This window comes from Pseudophryne corroboree, chromosome 1 (assembly GCF_028390025.1).
Source record: "Pseudophryne corroboree isolate aPseCor3 chromosome 1, aPseCor3.hap2, whole genome shotgun sequence".
Lineage (NCBI taxonomy): Eukaryota > Metazoa > Chordata > Amphibia > Anura > Myobatrachidae > Pseudophryne > Pseudophryne corroboree.
In genome coordinates, this window is record NC_086444.1 from 539,014,710 (window position 1) to 539,029,982 (window position 15,273).

Consider the following 15,273-nt stretch of genomic DNA (forward strand, 5'->3'; position numbering starts at 1 on the left):
GTTGGGGCCCATTCCATCAGCCGTTACATTAAGATAAAGTGCTACCCTTTCATTAAAATATATATATATATATATATATATATATATATATATATATATATATATATATATATTTTTTTTTTTTTTTTTTTTTTTATTATTACATTCATTGTCTTCAGACGTAAGAAACAGACACAGCAGCATCTGGGGCTGTGTGTGACTATTGTAACTGAATCGTTTGCAGCAGCTCATCTGCCAGATCTAAATATAAATATCCCCTGGTGCCAGTGATGCTGTGTAGTGCACAGGGCTGGCATCGCGGGTCACGTGTGGCTGTTGCTGAGCAGCAGTGGCACACACATCACACACTGGCACATCACACAGCTGTGCTCTACCAGAAGCCTACAAGGTGTATGCCGTATATCACATAGAGCAGTCCTCCTCCATTGGTGACAGATAAGCTACAAGTAGCCCGTTTGTGAGACCGGAGAAAATAGCCATCTAGTACTCTCCTATGTACTTGAAGATGATTGGGTGGAGGGCGATACATAGATACAGACATCTCTATGTATATGTATTGTTTCTCTCCTGCATCTCACGGTCAGCATTTCACCAATGCAACACTCTGCTAAAGGGCGTCTGTCAGTATGTGGCAGCCCTGGGCTGGGAGCTACCTCCCCCGTGCACACCTAGCAGCAGCAGCAGCAGCGATGTGACACCTGTTACCGCACACACAGCCCAGGTGAGCCGCCCAGCATCACTAGCACAACAGCAGCAATACACTTTGCCCTAAGTGACAGAGCGGGGAGTGGGAGGAAGTGACCGGCACGGGGGATCACTACTATAACCGGCTATTGCTCAATGCTCAGAGAGCACCTTCCAAAGTTACCCTGTGTGCTGGCAGCGGGCACGGAGGAGCAGGGCTCCTGTGACATTACATGTGTAATGGAGACATACATATATGGCTATAGCCTCGGCTCAGACCTCCCTCTCTCCACAGAGCAGTCACACCGTACCTCATCCGCCTCATTCTCCGTCCCATCGCTCACAAACGCCATGTTCCTCCCCTCTCCGCTGTGATCAGCAATGCCAAGAGCGCTTGGTGTGTCCCCAGTATCACGGCGGCAGCAGGACGTGTGCCCGGCGCTCTATAGTAAGAGACAGCTGAGCTGAGCCTCAGACCCTGAGCACAGCAGCGGCAGCCCCAAGCTCACAGCTTCCTGAGTCTCCTCCCTTTCTAGTGTGTGTACCCAATGTGCAGCCCTGCCTCCTGCAGACACACCTTCTGCTACCAGCACATTTACATTTACTATACACTACAACAGCCTGGCTGCTGGCCGCCGCTCTCTGCAGGCTACAGGCTTCTACTACATGTCCCTTTCCTGTCTCCTCAGCCTCTCCTCACTCTTACAGACTTTAGGGCCCATTTATCACTGATCACAGTGGTCGAAGCGGAAATTTTGAAGTGGGGATATGGAAAATATAAAAAGGTCAGTGCGCGCTGAAGGCGCACGTCAAAAATATCGGCATGGCTTCATGGGGAAGGGTATGGCCACAGAATTGTACCAATTGACATTACACCGCACAGTAGTGTCCATCAGTCACATTACACCATACAGTAGACGATGTAGTCACGATCCTGGCGGTCGGGATCCCGACGGTCAGCATACTGACGCCGGATCCCTGCCAGCAGGGGGCCGAGGGCTATCTCCACTCGTGGGTGTCCACGACATGCATAGAGTGGAAATAGAACCTGTGGCACTGGCGAGCGCAGGGAGCCACCGAGCCTGCAGCGTGGTGAGTGCGACATTTTGGCAGCTGGCATCCAGGCGTCGGCATGCTGACACCTGAGATCCCGACCGCTGGTATCCCGAACCCAACACTACAGTAGTACCTCTTAATACACATTTACGCCAGGTAGAGCCCCTTATACAACACAGACAAAACTAAAACAAAGGGGGGGAAAATGATTCATGCCCTTTACATTATTTGTCATTTTTGCTCCTTATAGTAATGCCCGTTACACATTATGCCACACGCCATAATGCCCATTATACATTATTCCACACATGGTAATGCCCATTACACATTATTCCACACACCATAGTGCCCATTTCACATTATTCCACAGACCGTAATGCTCATTACACATTATGCCATACACTGTAATGCCCATTACACATTATGCCACATATAGTTATGCCCCTGACACCATTTTATGATCCACACATAATTATGTCCCTTACAAATTATGCCCCACATTAAGGCCTCTAATTATTTTTAAATTACCTGCTCGTTGCCAGGGGTCTAATGCTCGTTGCCAAGGGTTTCATACTTCTTGTCAGGGGTTTCATGCTCTGGATTCCATGCTCATTGCAAGGGGTTTCCATGCTCATTCCCAAGGGTTTCATGCTCATTATTAGGGGTTTCATGCTCTAAGTTCCATGTTCGTTGCCAGGGGTTTCCTGCTCATATTTTATGATTAAAGTTATCCAACCTGTGTTCTCTATTCCTTCCCTCCCTCTCTCACTCTATGTACCTCTCACTCCATCCTTCCATCTATCAGCCATATACCTGACAACACATGCACAGCGGCCATTTCTGTGGATTACATCTGTGGTGTGCAGCCCATAGGCTACAGCGGGCTACCGCAGAGCTGTCACTAACCAATTTGATGACCTAGGCAAGATTTGACTGGTGCCCCTAGCACTGCCACTAGTTCTGCCTCTGACCCAGCACCCCACTCCCAGCACAGCACCCTTTAGCACAGTTCGCAGCAGTAGCCAGCAACACCCATCACCCCTCACCCACAGCAATCCTCATCCAACATCCCTCACCCAGCACATCTCAAACAGAAACCCTCTCCCAGAACAGCACCCATCACTCAGCAGCTCCCAAGAGGGAGAAGAGTTGTCATATCCCGGCAGTTGGGATCCCGGCGCCGGTATGCAGAGCACCAGGATCCCGACAGCCGGGATATCGAGTGCCTCTCGCAAGCAACACCCATTACCCATCACCCAGCCAAAAACTCACTCTTAAGAGCTTCCAGGCTGCCTGCGACTCTTAATGCTGAAGCACAATATAAGAATGCAACTGTCATGCATCCACCATGCAGTTGTTTCCTGGCTCCTAGTCATTCTTGATCTTGGTGTCTGGCAGGCTGGACTCAGCGAAGGCCCATGGGCGGAGGAGCTGCTACGGCTGGGAAGCCCTCCAGAGTCCTGCCAGCGCCAGATTAAGGTCCACATGGGCCTGAAACTGAAATTGGTGAAGGGCTGAGAGCGCTATATATATACAGTCCAGTCCATAAATATTGGGACATATACACAATGCTCATATTTTGGGCTCTATACACCACCACAGTGGTTTTGAAATGAAACAAACAAGATGTGCTTTAACTGCAGACTTTCCGCTTTAATTTGAGGGTATTTACATCCAAATCAGGTGAACGGTGTAGGAACTACAATGGTTTCTATATGTGCCTCCCACTTTTTAAGGAACCAAAAGTAATGGGACAAACTAAACAATCCTAAATCAAACTTTCACTTTTTAATACTTTGTTGCAAATCCTTTGCAGTCAATTACAGCCTGAAGTCTGGAACGCATAGACATCACCAGACGCTGGGTTTCATCCCTGGTTATGCTCTGCCAGGCCTCTACTGCAAATGTCTTCAGTTCCTGCTTGCTCTTAGGGCATTTCCCCTTCAGTTTTGTCTTCGTCAAGTGAAATGCATGCTCACTCGGATTCAGGTCAGGTGATTGACTTGGCCATTGCATAACATTCCACTTATTTGCCTTAAAAAAAACTCTTTGGTTGCTTTCGCAGTATGCTTCGGGTCATTGTCCATCTGCACTGTGAAGCGCCGTCCAATGAGTTCTGAAGCATTTGACTGAATATGAGCAGATAATATTGCCAGAAACACTTCAGAATTCATCTTGCTGCTTTTGTCAGCAGTCACATTATCAATAAATACCAGGGAACCAGTTCCATTGGCAGTCATACATGCCCACGCCATGACACTACCACCACCATGCTTCACTGATGAGGTTGTATGTTTTGGATCATGAGCTGTTCCTTTCCTTCTCCATACTCTTCTCTTCCCATCACTCTGGTACAAGTTGATCTTTGTCTCATCTGCCCCTAGGATGTTGTTACAGAACTGTAAAGGCTTTTTTAGATGTTGTTTGGCAAACTCTAATCTGGTCTTCCTGTTTTCGTGGCTCACCAATGGTTTACATCTTGTGGTGAACCCTCTATATTCACTCTTGTGAAGTCTTCTCTTGATTGTTGACTTTGACACATATACATCTACCTCCTATACACATATACACCTACCTCCAAGAGTATTCTTGATCTGGGCAACTATTGTGAAGGGGTTTTTCTTCATCAGGAAAATAATTCTTCTGTCATCCACCACAGTTGTTTTCCGTGGTCTTCCGGGTCTTTTGGTGTTGCTGAGCTCTCCGGTGCGTTCTTTCTTTTTAAGAATGTTTCAAACAGTTGATTTGGCCACACCTAATGTTTTTGCTCTCTCTCTGATGGGTTTGTTTTGATTTTTCAGCCAAATAATGGCTTGCTTCACTGATAGTAGCAGCTCTTTGGATGTCATATTGAGAGCCAACAGAAACAGATTCCAAATGCAAATGTCACACCTGAAATCTATTCCAGACCTTTTACCTGCTTAATTGATGATGAAATAATGAGGGAATAGCCCACTCCTGGCCATGAAATAGCTTTTGAGTCGATTGTCTCATTACTTTTGTTTCCTTAAAAGTGGGAGGCACATATAGAAACCATTGTAATTCCTACACCGTACACCTGATTTGGATGTAAATACCCTTAAATTAAAGTGGAAAGTCTGCAGTTAAAGCACATCTTGTTTGTTTCATTTCAAATCCATTGTGGTGGTGTATAGAGCTCAAAATATGAGAATTGTGTCGATGTCCCAATATTTATGGACCAGACTGTATATATATATATATATATATATACACAGAGTCCAACAATGTGGAGGTGCACTCATCCAATTAGAATGTCTTCAACAGCTTCAATTTCACAGTAACTTTATTTCAGCCGAAATCAGGCTTATTATTGTCGACGTTTCGATCCAGTATTTAGAATCTTTATCAAGACAAGCTTCCGTGTAAAAAAGATTTTTTAAAGCATTACATACTGATCACTACAAAAAAACAGAAAATAAAAAATAAGGACAAAATAGGAACACAAAAACAGTCTCCCAGGTCCCTAAAACTGTATAATAAATATATTTAAATGTATTCACATCATATAAATATATATGAATATAGAATATATAGCTTCAAAAATAACAGATCTAGGACCAAGCTCACCATGGAGGTCATTCCGAGTTGTTCGCTCGCAAGCGGATTTTAGCAGATTTGCTCATGCTAAGCCGCCGCCTACTGGGAGTGAATCTTAGCATCTTAAAATTGCGAACGATGTATTCGCAATATTGCGATTACACACCTCGTAGCAGTTTCTGAGTAGCTTCAGACTTACTCGGCATCTGCGATCATTTCAGTGCTTGTCGTTCCTGGTTTGACGTCACAAACACACCCAGCGTTCGCCCAGACACTCCCCCGTTTCTCCGGCCACTCCTGCGTTTTTTCCGGAAACGGTAGCGTTTTTTCCCACACGCCCATAAAACGGCCTGTTTCCGCCCAGTAACACCCATTTCCTGTCAATCACATTACGATCGCCAGAACGATGAAAAAGCCGTGAGTAAAATTACTAAGTGCATAGCAAATTTACTTGGCGCAGTCGCAGTGCGAACATTGCGCATGCGCATTAAGCGGAAAATCGCTGCAATGCGAAGATTTTTACAGAGCGAACAACTCGGAATGAGGGCCCATGTGTACTGGAGAACACCGTATTAGTGTAACCCTGGAAACTTAACAAAATGTAGTTGAATATAAACATCCCTTAAGCACAATACAGTGTTAGATTCAAAGCACCAGCACCAGCGTGACCATGTGTTTACACAAATCATCCACTTATAATAATAATAATAATAATAATAATAATTTTATTTATATAGCGCTCTTTCTCCAATAGGACTCAAGGCGCTTAACAGATACATAGCATAATATAGTACAGAAAATAATGAAGTACATTTTCATAAAATACAGAAGCATGAAGATACTAAAAGGGACACTATGGAAATGCTTTAGTAAACAGAAAAGTCTTGAGTCTACTTTTGAAGGATTCTATAGTTGGGGCCTCTCGCACTGTGCGGGGAAGTGAGTTCCATAGAGTCGGAGCCGCATGACTAAAAGCTCGACCCCCAGATGAATTACGGTAGATTCTAGGTACTGCTAAAAGTCCTTCATCTACAGATCGCAGTAATCGAGTGGGGCAGTATGGGGTCAGAAGCTGTTTCAGGTACCTTGGGCCTTGGTCATGTAATGCTTTGAAACTCAGTAAGCCAATCTTGAAGATGATTCGCCATCTTACAGGCAGCCAGTGAAGGGAGTAGAGGATGGGTGTTATGTGGCTAGAACGGGGCTGGTTGGTTAATAGCCTGGCAGCTGTGTTTTGCACCAGCTGTAAGCGTTGCAATTCTTTTGCTGGTAGACCAAGGTAGAGGGCATTACAGTAGTCTAAACGAGATGATACAAATGCATGTATGACTTTTGGCATGTCATCTGAGGGAATTAAGTGCTTGATTCTGGCTATGTTCCTCAGGTGAAAGAATGAGGATTTGATTGTGGCTGATATCTGATGTTTAAGTGTCAAGCCACCATCCAGGACAACGCCAAGATTCCGCACACGATCACTGGTCTGTAATTCTGAATCCCCCAGTGTAAGTCCAGTTGGTTGGCTATGCTGCAGTCTTGTCCTTTGATGTTGCGGTTGTATCAAAAGGACCTCTGTTTTATCCGGGTTCAGTCGCAGCCAACTGGCGCTCATCCACTCCTGTAGTTCAGCTAGACAGCCATTTAGGGTTGCTATTGGGTTATCAGTGCCCGGAGCAAAGGACAAGTACAGTTGTGTATCATCTGCATAGCAGTGGTAGACCAGGCCATGGCGCCTGATTATTTCGCCCAATGGGAGCATGTATACTGCAAAAAGCATGGGGGATAGTATAGAACCTTGTGGGACACCACATGGCAATGGCACTGGTGGTGATGAGTATAATCCAGATGATACTCTCTGTGACCTGCCTGTGAGAAATGAATTGAACCAGCTTAGGACTGTGCCATCCAGACCACATAAATGTATCAGTCGCTCAATCAGAAGCCCATGGTCCACGGTATCAAATGCTGCCGAGAGATCCAGAAGGATTAATATTGAACAGTCACCTCTGTCTTTTGCCATCAGAAGATCATTTAACACACACACCAGGGCTGTTTCAGTGCTATGTCTTCTCCTGAATCCTGATTGAAATGGATCATAAATATCATGGGTTGTCAGGCGGGTTTCCAGTTGATTTGCAACGACTTTCTCAATAACCTTTCCTAGGAAAGGAAGGTTTGATACCGGTCTGTAGTTGGTCATGCAGTCTGGATCTAAATTAGGTTTTTTAAGAAGCGGTCTAACAATTGCTTCCTTTAGGGGTCCAGGAAAAATGCCTGTCTGCAAAGAGCATTGAACAATTTTTGTAACTTACTATAATGGTTCAGTATGTCATATTCAGACAGTATCGTGGCAGCGTAGTATATAATTCATAATTCATATAACAACTGCGCTGTAATGAATCAAACAATATAACTCATGAAAAAGAATCAACAACACACCACCCTCCAGTGTGCACAGAGTGTAATACTCACAGTGTAATAAATCCACTCTCAGCCAATAAGTCAACCAGACATATGGAGACAAGACATCACTGCTGATAAAAGTCACATAGGGGGGTATGAATAGTCAAACAAGCGCTAAATGAACAACAACACTGTTAGAAAGTATCACCATAAAGCAGCTCAGTACTCACCACCGGGTGTCCCGTCAAACTCACGGTATAACTACAGCCACACAACTAACTAGCATGCAGAGTGACCTTAAATACCCCCGGACCGGATGTGGGCCGTGCATCCGTCGACCAAGACCTTTTATTAAACAAAAACCCATACAGATGTACACTCAGGATGACATAGCATTAAATATCAATATATCCCAGGTTTTATAAACAGGAGCAATGTGAGTCCACAACGCACTAGGTCGCGGGGGTCCGTGAACGCATTGCGTTCCACCTCCCGGAAACCGGAAGTGCCGTGCACTCCAGGAGTCAGAAGAGGGAACACCGCACAACATAAGGCAAAGATAGAACTGCGCTGGCCATTGTAGCAGAATGAATGTTACATAATAACCACACCACTGGTGGTATGTAGTGAAAAAAGCGGGAGGAAAGGAACAACCGCTAGCGAGACCAGGTCCACAGACGCTATACGTTCCAACACCCGGAAGCCGGAAGCGCTATGCGTTCCAGGCGCCGCCGGGTGGGAACCAGCTCTAGAGTACAATTATATGAAAAAACGGTACACACACACACTCGGGGGCATCGGAATGGGGGGGGGGGGGCAAGGGGGCAGCTCGCTCCCCCAAATATGAGAGAGGCGCCGATACTGAAAGAGCAGGGGAGTGGCGAGCGGTCAGGTGAAATGCTGCTGCCGCACCTTACACCTCCCCATCCTCCTCCGTAGTGCAGTGGTTCCTGCACCTGCTTCCCCATGGTCCCAGCGGCCGGATGTCAGACTCAACACGGCTATCCCATGGTGCTGTGCTGTACCCAGGCCCGGCCCTACGCATATGCCGACTACGCGGCTGCGTAGAGCACTGGACCTAGGAGGGCCCTCCGGTGCTGATGAAGTCACTCATTCTCCGCTGTGCGCCACCCGCATCCTGCCACTCCCCACCTGCCGTCCGCCACTCATCTATCACCACCAGATGCGGCGCTCACCAACCGCATCCCACCATGAATTGTAACAAGCAGCCTCCCCTGACAAGCGCACAGAGGAGACCTGCAATGATCCGCTTCCCGAGTGACTGTTCTGTCTTCACAGCCCTCCCCTGATGCCAGGGAACAGGGGGAGGGAGAGAGTGCAGCATCTACTAACGAGGGGGAGCTGGAGCTATGACCCTACAGATGGAAGGTATGCGCAGCTCCCCTGTACAATGTGTCAGTGTGCCCCTGGTTGCTGTTTTATGTATGTGTGTGTGTCAGTGTGCCCTTTATGCAATCTATGTAACCTGTATAAGCGGCACTTCTGTGGGGTAACGTGTATAATCGGCTCTTCTGTGGTGTAGCATGTATAAGCGGTTTCTTCTGTGGTGTAACGTGTATAAGTGTCTCCTCTGTGGTGTAACGTGTATAAACGGCTCTTCTGTGGTGTAGCGTGTATAAGCGTCTACTCTGTGGTGTAGCGTGTATAAGCGGATCTTCTGTGGTGTAACGTATATAACCGGCTCTACTGTGGCGTAATGTGTATAAGCGGCTCTACTGTGGCATAACGTGTATAAGCCTCCTCTGTGGTGTAACGTGTATAAGCGTCTCCTCTGTGGTGTAGCTTGCATAAGCATCTCCTCTGTGGTGTAGCTTGCATAAGCATCTCCTCTGTGGTGTAGCATGTATAAGCGTCTCCTCTGTGGTGTAGTGTGTATAAACGTCTGCTCTGTGGTGTAGCATGTATAAGCGTCTCCTCTGTGGTGTAGCGTGTATAAGCGTCTCCTCTGTGGTGTAGTATGTATAAGCGTCTCCTCTATGGTGTAACGTGTATAAGCGTCTCCTCTGTGGCGTAACGTGTATAAGCGTCTCCTCTGTGGCGTAATGTGTATAAGCGTCTCCTCTGTGGCGTAACGTGTATAAGCAGCTCTACTGTGGCATAACGTGTATAAGCCTCCTCTGTGGTGTAACGTGTATAAGCGTCTCCTCTGTGGTGTAGCGTGCATAAGCATCTCCTCTGTGGTGTAGCATGTATAAGCGTCTCCTCTGTGGTGTAGTGTGTATAAGCGTCTCCTCTGTGGTGTAGCATGTATAAGCGTCTCCTCTGTAGTGAAGCGTGTATAAGCGTCTCCTCTGTGGTGTAGTATGTATAAGCGTCTTCTCTGTGGTGTAACGTGTATAAGCGTCTCCTCTGTGGCGTAACGTGTATAAGCGTCTCCTCTGTGGCGTAATGTGTATAAGCGTCTCCTCTGTGGCGTAACGTGTATAAGCGGCTCCTCTGTGGCGTATCGTGTATAAGTTTCTCCTCTGTGGTGTAACATGTATAAGCGGCACTTCTGTGGTGTAACGTGTATAAGCGTCTCTTCTGTGGATTAGCGTGTATAACCGATTTCTTCTGTGGTGTAACATATGTATAAGTGCCTCCTCTGTTGTGTAACGTGTATAACCGGCTCCTCTGTGGTGTAACGTGTATAAGCGGCTCCTCTGTGGTGTAACGTGCATAAGCAGCTCCTCTGTGGTGTAACGTGTATAAGCGGCTCCTCTGTGGTGTAACGTGTATAAGCGGCTCTTCTGTGGTGTAGCGTGTATAACCGATTTCTTCTGTGGTGTAACGTGTGTATAAGTGCCTCCTCTGTTGTGTAACGTGTATGAGCGGCTCTTCTGTGGTGTAGCGTGTATAAGCGACGTGTGGTCTGTGCTGTAAGATGTGGATAGCACAATAACGGGCATAGCTACGCCTACCATCAACCATCTCTCCCCTCTTCACTTTTGTGAAGTATGTACTACCTGTTGTATTACCGAACATTAAATAACAATTTCTCTGACGTCCTAGTGGATGCTGGGAACTCCGTAAGGACCATGGGGATTAGCGGCTCCGCAGGAGACTGGGCACAAAAGTAAAAGCTTTAGGACTACCTGGTGTGCACTGGCTCCTTCCCCTATGACCCTCCTCCAAGCCTCAGTTAGATTTTTGTGCCCGGCCGAGAAGGGTGCACACTAGGGGCTCTCCTGAGCTTCTTAGTGAAAGTTTTAGGTTTTTTATTTTCAGTGAGACCTGCTGGCAACAGGCTCACTGCATCGAGGGACTAAGGGGAGAAGAAGCGAACTCACCTGAAGTGCAGAGTGGATTGGGCTTCTTAGGCTACTGGACACCATTAGCTCCAGAGGGACCGAACACAGGCCCAGCCTCGGAGCTCGGTCCCAGAGCCGCGCCGCCGGCCCCCTTACAGAGCCAGAAGCAAGAAGAGGTCCGGAAAAATCGGCGGCAGAAGACATCAGTCTTCAACAAGGTAGCGCACAGCACTGCAGCTGTGCGCCATTGTTACTCAGGCACACTTCACACTCCGGTCACTGAGGGTGCAGGGCGCTAGGGGGGGGCGCCCTGAGCAGCAATGTAAAACACCTTGGCTGGCATAAATACACCACATATAACCCCCAGGGCTATATGGATGTATTTTAACCCCTGCCAGAACTTACAAAAAAGCGGGAGAAAAGGCCGCCGAGAAGGGGGCGGAGCCTATCTCCTCAGCACACAGGCGCCATTTTCCATCACAGCTCCGCTGGAAGGACGTCTCCCTGACTCTCCCCTGCAGTCCTGCACTACAGAAAAGGGTAAAAAAAGAGAGGGGGGGCACTAATTTGGCGCAGTTTTGATACTAACAGCAGCTATAAAGGGAAAAGCACATTTTATAGTGGTATTCCTGTTTATATATAGCGCTCTGGTGTGTGCTGGCATACTCTCCCTCTGTCTCCCCAAAGGGCTAGTGGGGTCCTGTCCTCTATAAGAGCATTCCCTGTGTGTGTGCGGTGTGTCGGTACGATTGTGTCGACATGTTTGAGGAGGAAAATGAGATGGAGGCGGAGCAATTGCCTATTATACAGTTGTCACCCCCTGGGGAGTCGACACCTGAGTGGACAGCCGGCTACTCAGCTTGCGCCTGTCCAAGGGTCTCAAACGCCATCAGGGGCTTTAAAACGCCCGTTACCTCAAATGGCAGACACCGACACGGATACTGACTCCAGTGTCGACGATGATGAGACAAACGTGACTTCCACTAGGGCCACACGTTACATGATTGAAGCAATTAAAAATGTATTGCATATCTCTGATAATACAAGTACCACTAAAAAAGGTATTATGTTTGGTGAGAAAAAACTGCCTGTAGTTTTTCCTGTATCCGAGGAATTAAATGAAGTGTGTGATGAGGCGTGGGTTTCCCCCGATAAAAAACTGATAATTCCTAAAAGGTTATTGGCATCGTACCCTTTCCCGCCAGAGGATAGGGCACGTTGGGAAACACCCCCTAGGGTGGATAAAGCACTCACACGTTTGTCCAAACAGGTAGCACTACCTTCTCCTGATACGGCCGCCCTAAAGGAACCTGCCGATAGAAAGCTGGAGAATATCCTAAAATGTATATACTCTCACACGGGTGTTATACTGCGACCAGCAATCGCCTCAGCCTGGATGTGCAGTGCGGGCCTGGCGTGGTCGGATTCCCTGACTGAAAATATTGATACCCTAGATAGGGACAGTATATTACTGACTATAGAGCATTTGAAGGATGCATTTCTATATATGCGTGATGCACAGAGGGATATTTGCCGACTGGCATCAAGAGTTAGCGCGCTGTCCATTTCTGCTAGAAGAGGTTTATGGACGCGGCAGTGGTCAGGTGATGCGGATTCTAAAAGGCACATGGAAGTATTGCCTTATAAGGGGGAGGAGTTATTTGGGGTAGGTCTATCAGACCTGGTAGCCACGGCAACTGCTGGAAAATCCACATTTTTACCCCAGGTAGCTTCTCAACCTAAGAAGACGCCGTATTATCAGGCGCAGTCCTTTCGGCCCCATAAGGGCAAGCGGGCAAAAGGCGCCTCATTTATGCCCCGTGGCAGAGGGAGAGGAAAAAGGCTGCAACAAACAGCCAGTTCCCAGGAGCAAAAGCCCTCTCCCGCCCCCGCAAAGTCCTCAGCATGACGCTGGGGCTTTACAAGCAGACACAGTGGGGGCCCGTCTCAAGAAGTTCAGTGCGCAGTGGGCTCACTCGCAAGTGGACCCCTGGATCCTTCAAGTGGTATCTCAGGGGTACAAATTGGAATTCGAGACGTCTCCCCCTCGCCGTTTTCTAAAGTCTGCTTTACCAACGTCTCCCTCAGACAGGGAGGCAGTATTGGATGCCATTCACAAGCTGTATTCCCAGCAGGTGATAATCAAGGTACCCCTCCTACAACAGGGAAAGGGGTACTATTCCACACTATTTGTGGTACCGAAGCCGGACGGCTCGGTGAGACCAATTTTAAACCTAAAATCCTTGAACACTTACATACAAAGGTTCAAATTCAAGATGGAGTCACTCAGAGCAGTGATTGCAAACCTGGAAGACGGGGACTATATGGTGTCTCTGGACATCAAAGATGCTTACCTACATGTCCCAATTTGCCCTTCTCACCAAGGGTACCTCAGGTTTGTGGTACAGAACTGTCACTATCAGTTTCAGACGCTGCCGTTTGGATTGTCCACGGCACCCCGGGTCTTTACCAAGGTAATGGCCGAAATGATGATACTCCTTCGAAGGAAGGGAGTTTTAGTTATCCCTTACTTCGACGATCTCCTGATAAGGGCAAGATCCAGGGAACAGTTGGAAGTCGGGGTAGCACTATCTCAGATAGTGCTGCGCCAGCACGGTTGGATTCTCAATATTCCAAAATCTCAGCTGATCCCGACTACCCGACTCCTATTCCTAGGGATGATCCTGGACACAGTCCAGAAAAAGGTGTTTCTCCCGGAGGAGAAAGCCAGGGAGTTATCCGAACTAGTCAGAAATCTCCTAAAACCAGGCCAAGTCTCAGTGCATCAATGCACAAGGGTCCTGGGAAAGATGGTGGCTTCTTACGAAGCAATCCCATTCGGCAGATTCCACGCAAGAACCTTCCAGTGGGATCTGCTAGACAAATGGTCCGGGTCGCATCTTCAGATGCATCAGCGGATAATCTTGTCACCAAGGACAAGGGTGTCTCTCCTGTGGTGGTTGCAGAGTGCTCATCTTCTAGAGGGCCGCAGATTTGGCATTCAGGACTGGGTCCTGGTGACCACGGATGCCAGCCTGAGAGGCTGGGGAGCAGTCACACAGGGACGAAATTTCCAGGGCTTGTGGTCAAGCCTGGAGACATCACTTCACATAAATATCCTGGAGCTAAGGGCCATCTACAATGCTCTAAGCCTAGCAAGACCTCTGCTTCAAGGTCAGCCGGTGCTGATCCAGTCAGACAACATCACGGCAGTCGCCCACGTAAACAGACAGGGCGGCACAAGAAGCAGAAGGGCAATGACAGAAGTTGCAAGGATTCTTCGCTGGGCGGAAAATCATGTGATAGCACTGTCAGCAGTGTTCATTCCGGGAGTGGACAACTGGGAAGCAGACTTCCTCAGCAGACACGACCTCCATCCGGGGGAGTGGGGACTTCACCCAGAAGTCTTCCACATGATTGTGAACCGTTGGGAAAAACCAAAGGTGGACATGATGGCGTCCCGCCTAAACAAAAAACTGGACAGGTATTGCGCCAGGTCAAGGGACCCTCAGGCAATAGCTGTGGACGCTCTAGTAACACCGTGGGTGTACCAGTCAGTGTATGTGTTCCCTCCTCTGCCTCTCATACCCAAGGTACTGAGGATCATAAGAAGGAGAAGAGTAAGGACTATACTCGTGGCACCGGATTGGCCAAGAAGGACTTGGTACCCGGAACTTCAAGAGATGCTCACAGAGGACCCGTGGCCTCTACCTCTAAGAAAGGACCTGCTTCAGCAGGGACCCTGTCTGTTCCAAGACTTACCGCGGCTGCGTTTGACGGCTTGACGGTTGAACGCCGGATCCTGAAGGAAAAAGGCATTCCGGATGAAGTCATCCCTACCCTGATCAAAGCCAGGAAGGATGTAACCGTGCAACATTATCACCGGATTTGGCGTAAATATGTTGCGTGGTGCGAGGCCAGGAAGGCCCCTACAGAGGAATTTCAACTGGGTCGTTTCCTACATTTCCTGCAAACTGGACTGTCTATGGGCCTAAAATTAGGGTCCATTAAGGTTCAAATTTCGGCCCTGTCGATTTTCTTCCAGAAAGAACTGGCTTCAGTTCCTGAAGTTCAGACGTTTGTCAAGGGGGTACTGCATATACAGCCTCCTTTTGTGCCTCCAGTGGCACCTTGGGATCTCAATGTAGTTTTGGGGTTCCTAAAATCACATTGGTTTGAACCACTCTCCACTGTGGACTTAAAATATCTCACTTGGAAAGTGGTAATGTTGTTAGCCCTGGCTTCAGCCAGGCGTGTCTCAGAATTGGCGGCTTTATCCTATAAAAGCCCTTACCTAATTTTTCATACGGACAGGGCAGAATTG

General features: G+C 47.8%; 1 protein-coding gene and 1 long non-coding RNA gene across 3 annotated transcripts in view; one reads left to right on the top strand and one right to left on the bottom strand.

Moving 5' to 3' along the window:
* TTC39B (tetratricopeptide repeat domain 39B) overlaps nucleotides 1–1,225 on the bottom strand; it is a 214,380-nt gene extending 213,155 nt beyond the window's left edge. For both annotated transcript variants that reach the window (XM_063914072.1, XM_063914071.1), the window contains exon 1: nucleotides 996–1,225. In XM_063914072.1, the coding sequence (XP_063770142.1) occupies nucleotides 996–1,021 (26 nt within the window). In that variant the 5' untranslated portion in view covers nucleotides 1,022–1,225. The remainder of the gene's footprint in view (nucleotides 1–995) is intronic.
* The window catches only part of LOC134898181 (uncharacterized), a 68,201-nt gene continuing 53,267 nt past the window's right edge, over nucleotides 340–15,273 (top strand). Inside the window, exon 1 of the long non-coding RNA XR_010172186.1 lies at nucleotides 340–721. This is a non-coding gene — a long non-coding RNA (uncharacterized LOC134898181). The remainder of the gene's footprint in view (nucleotides 722–15,273) is intronic.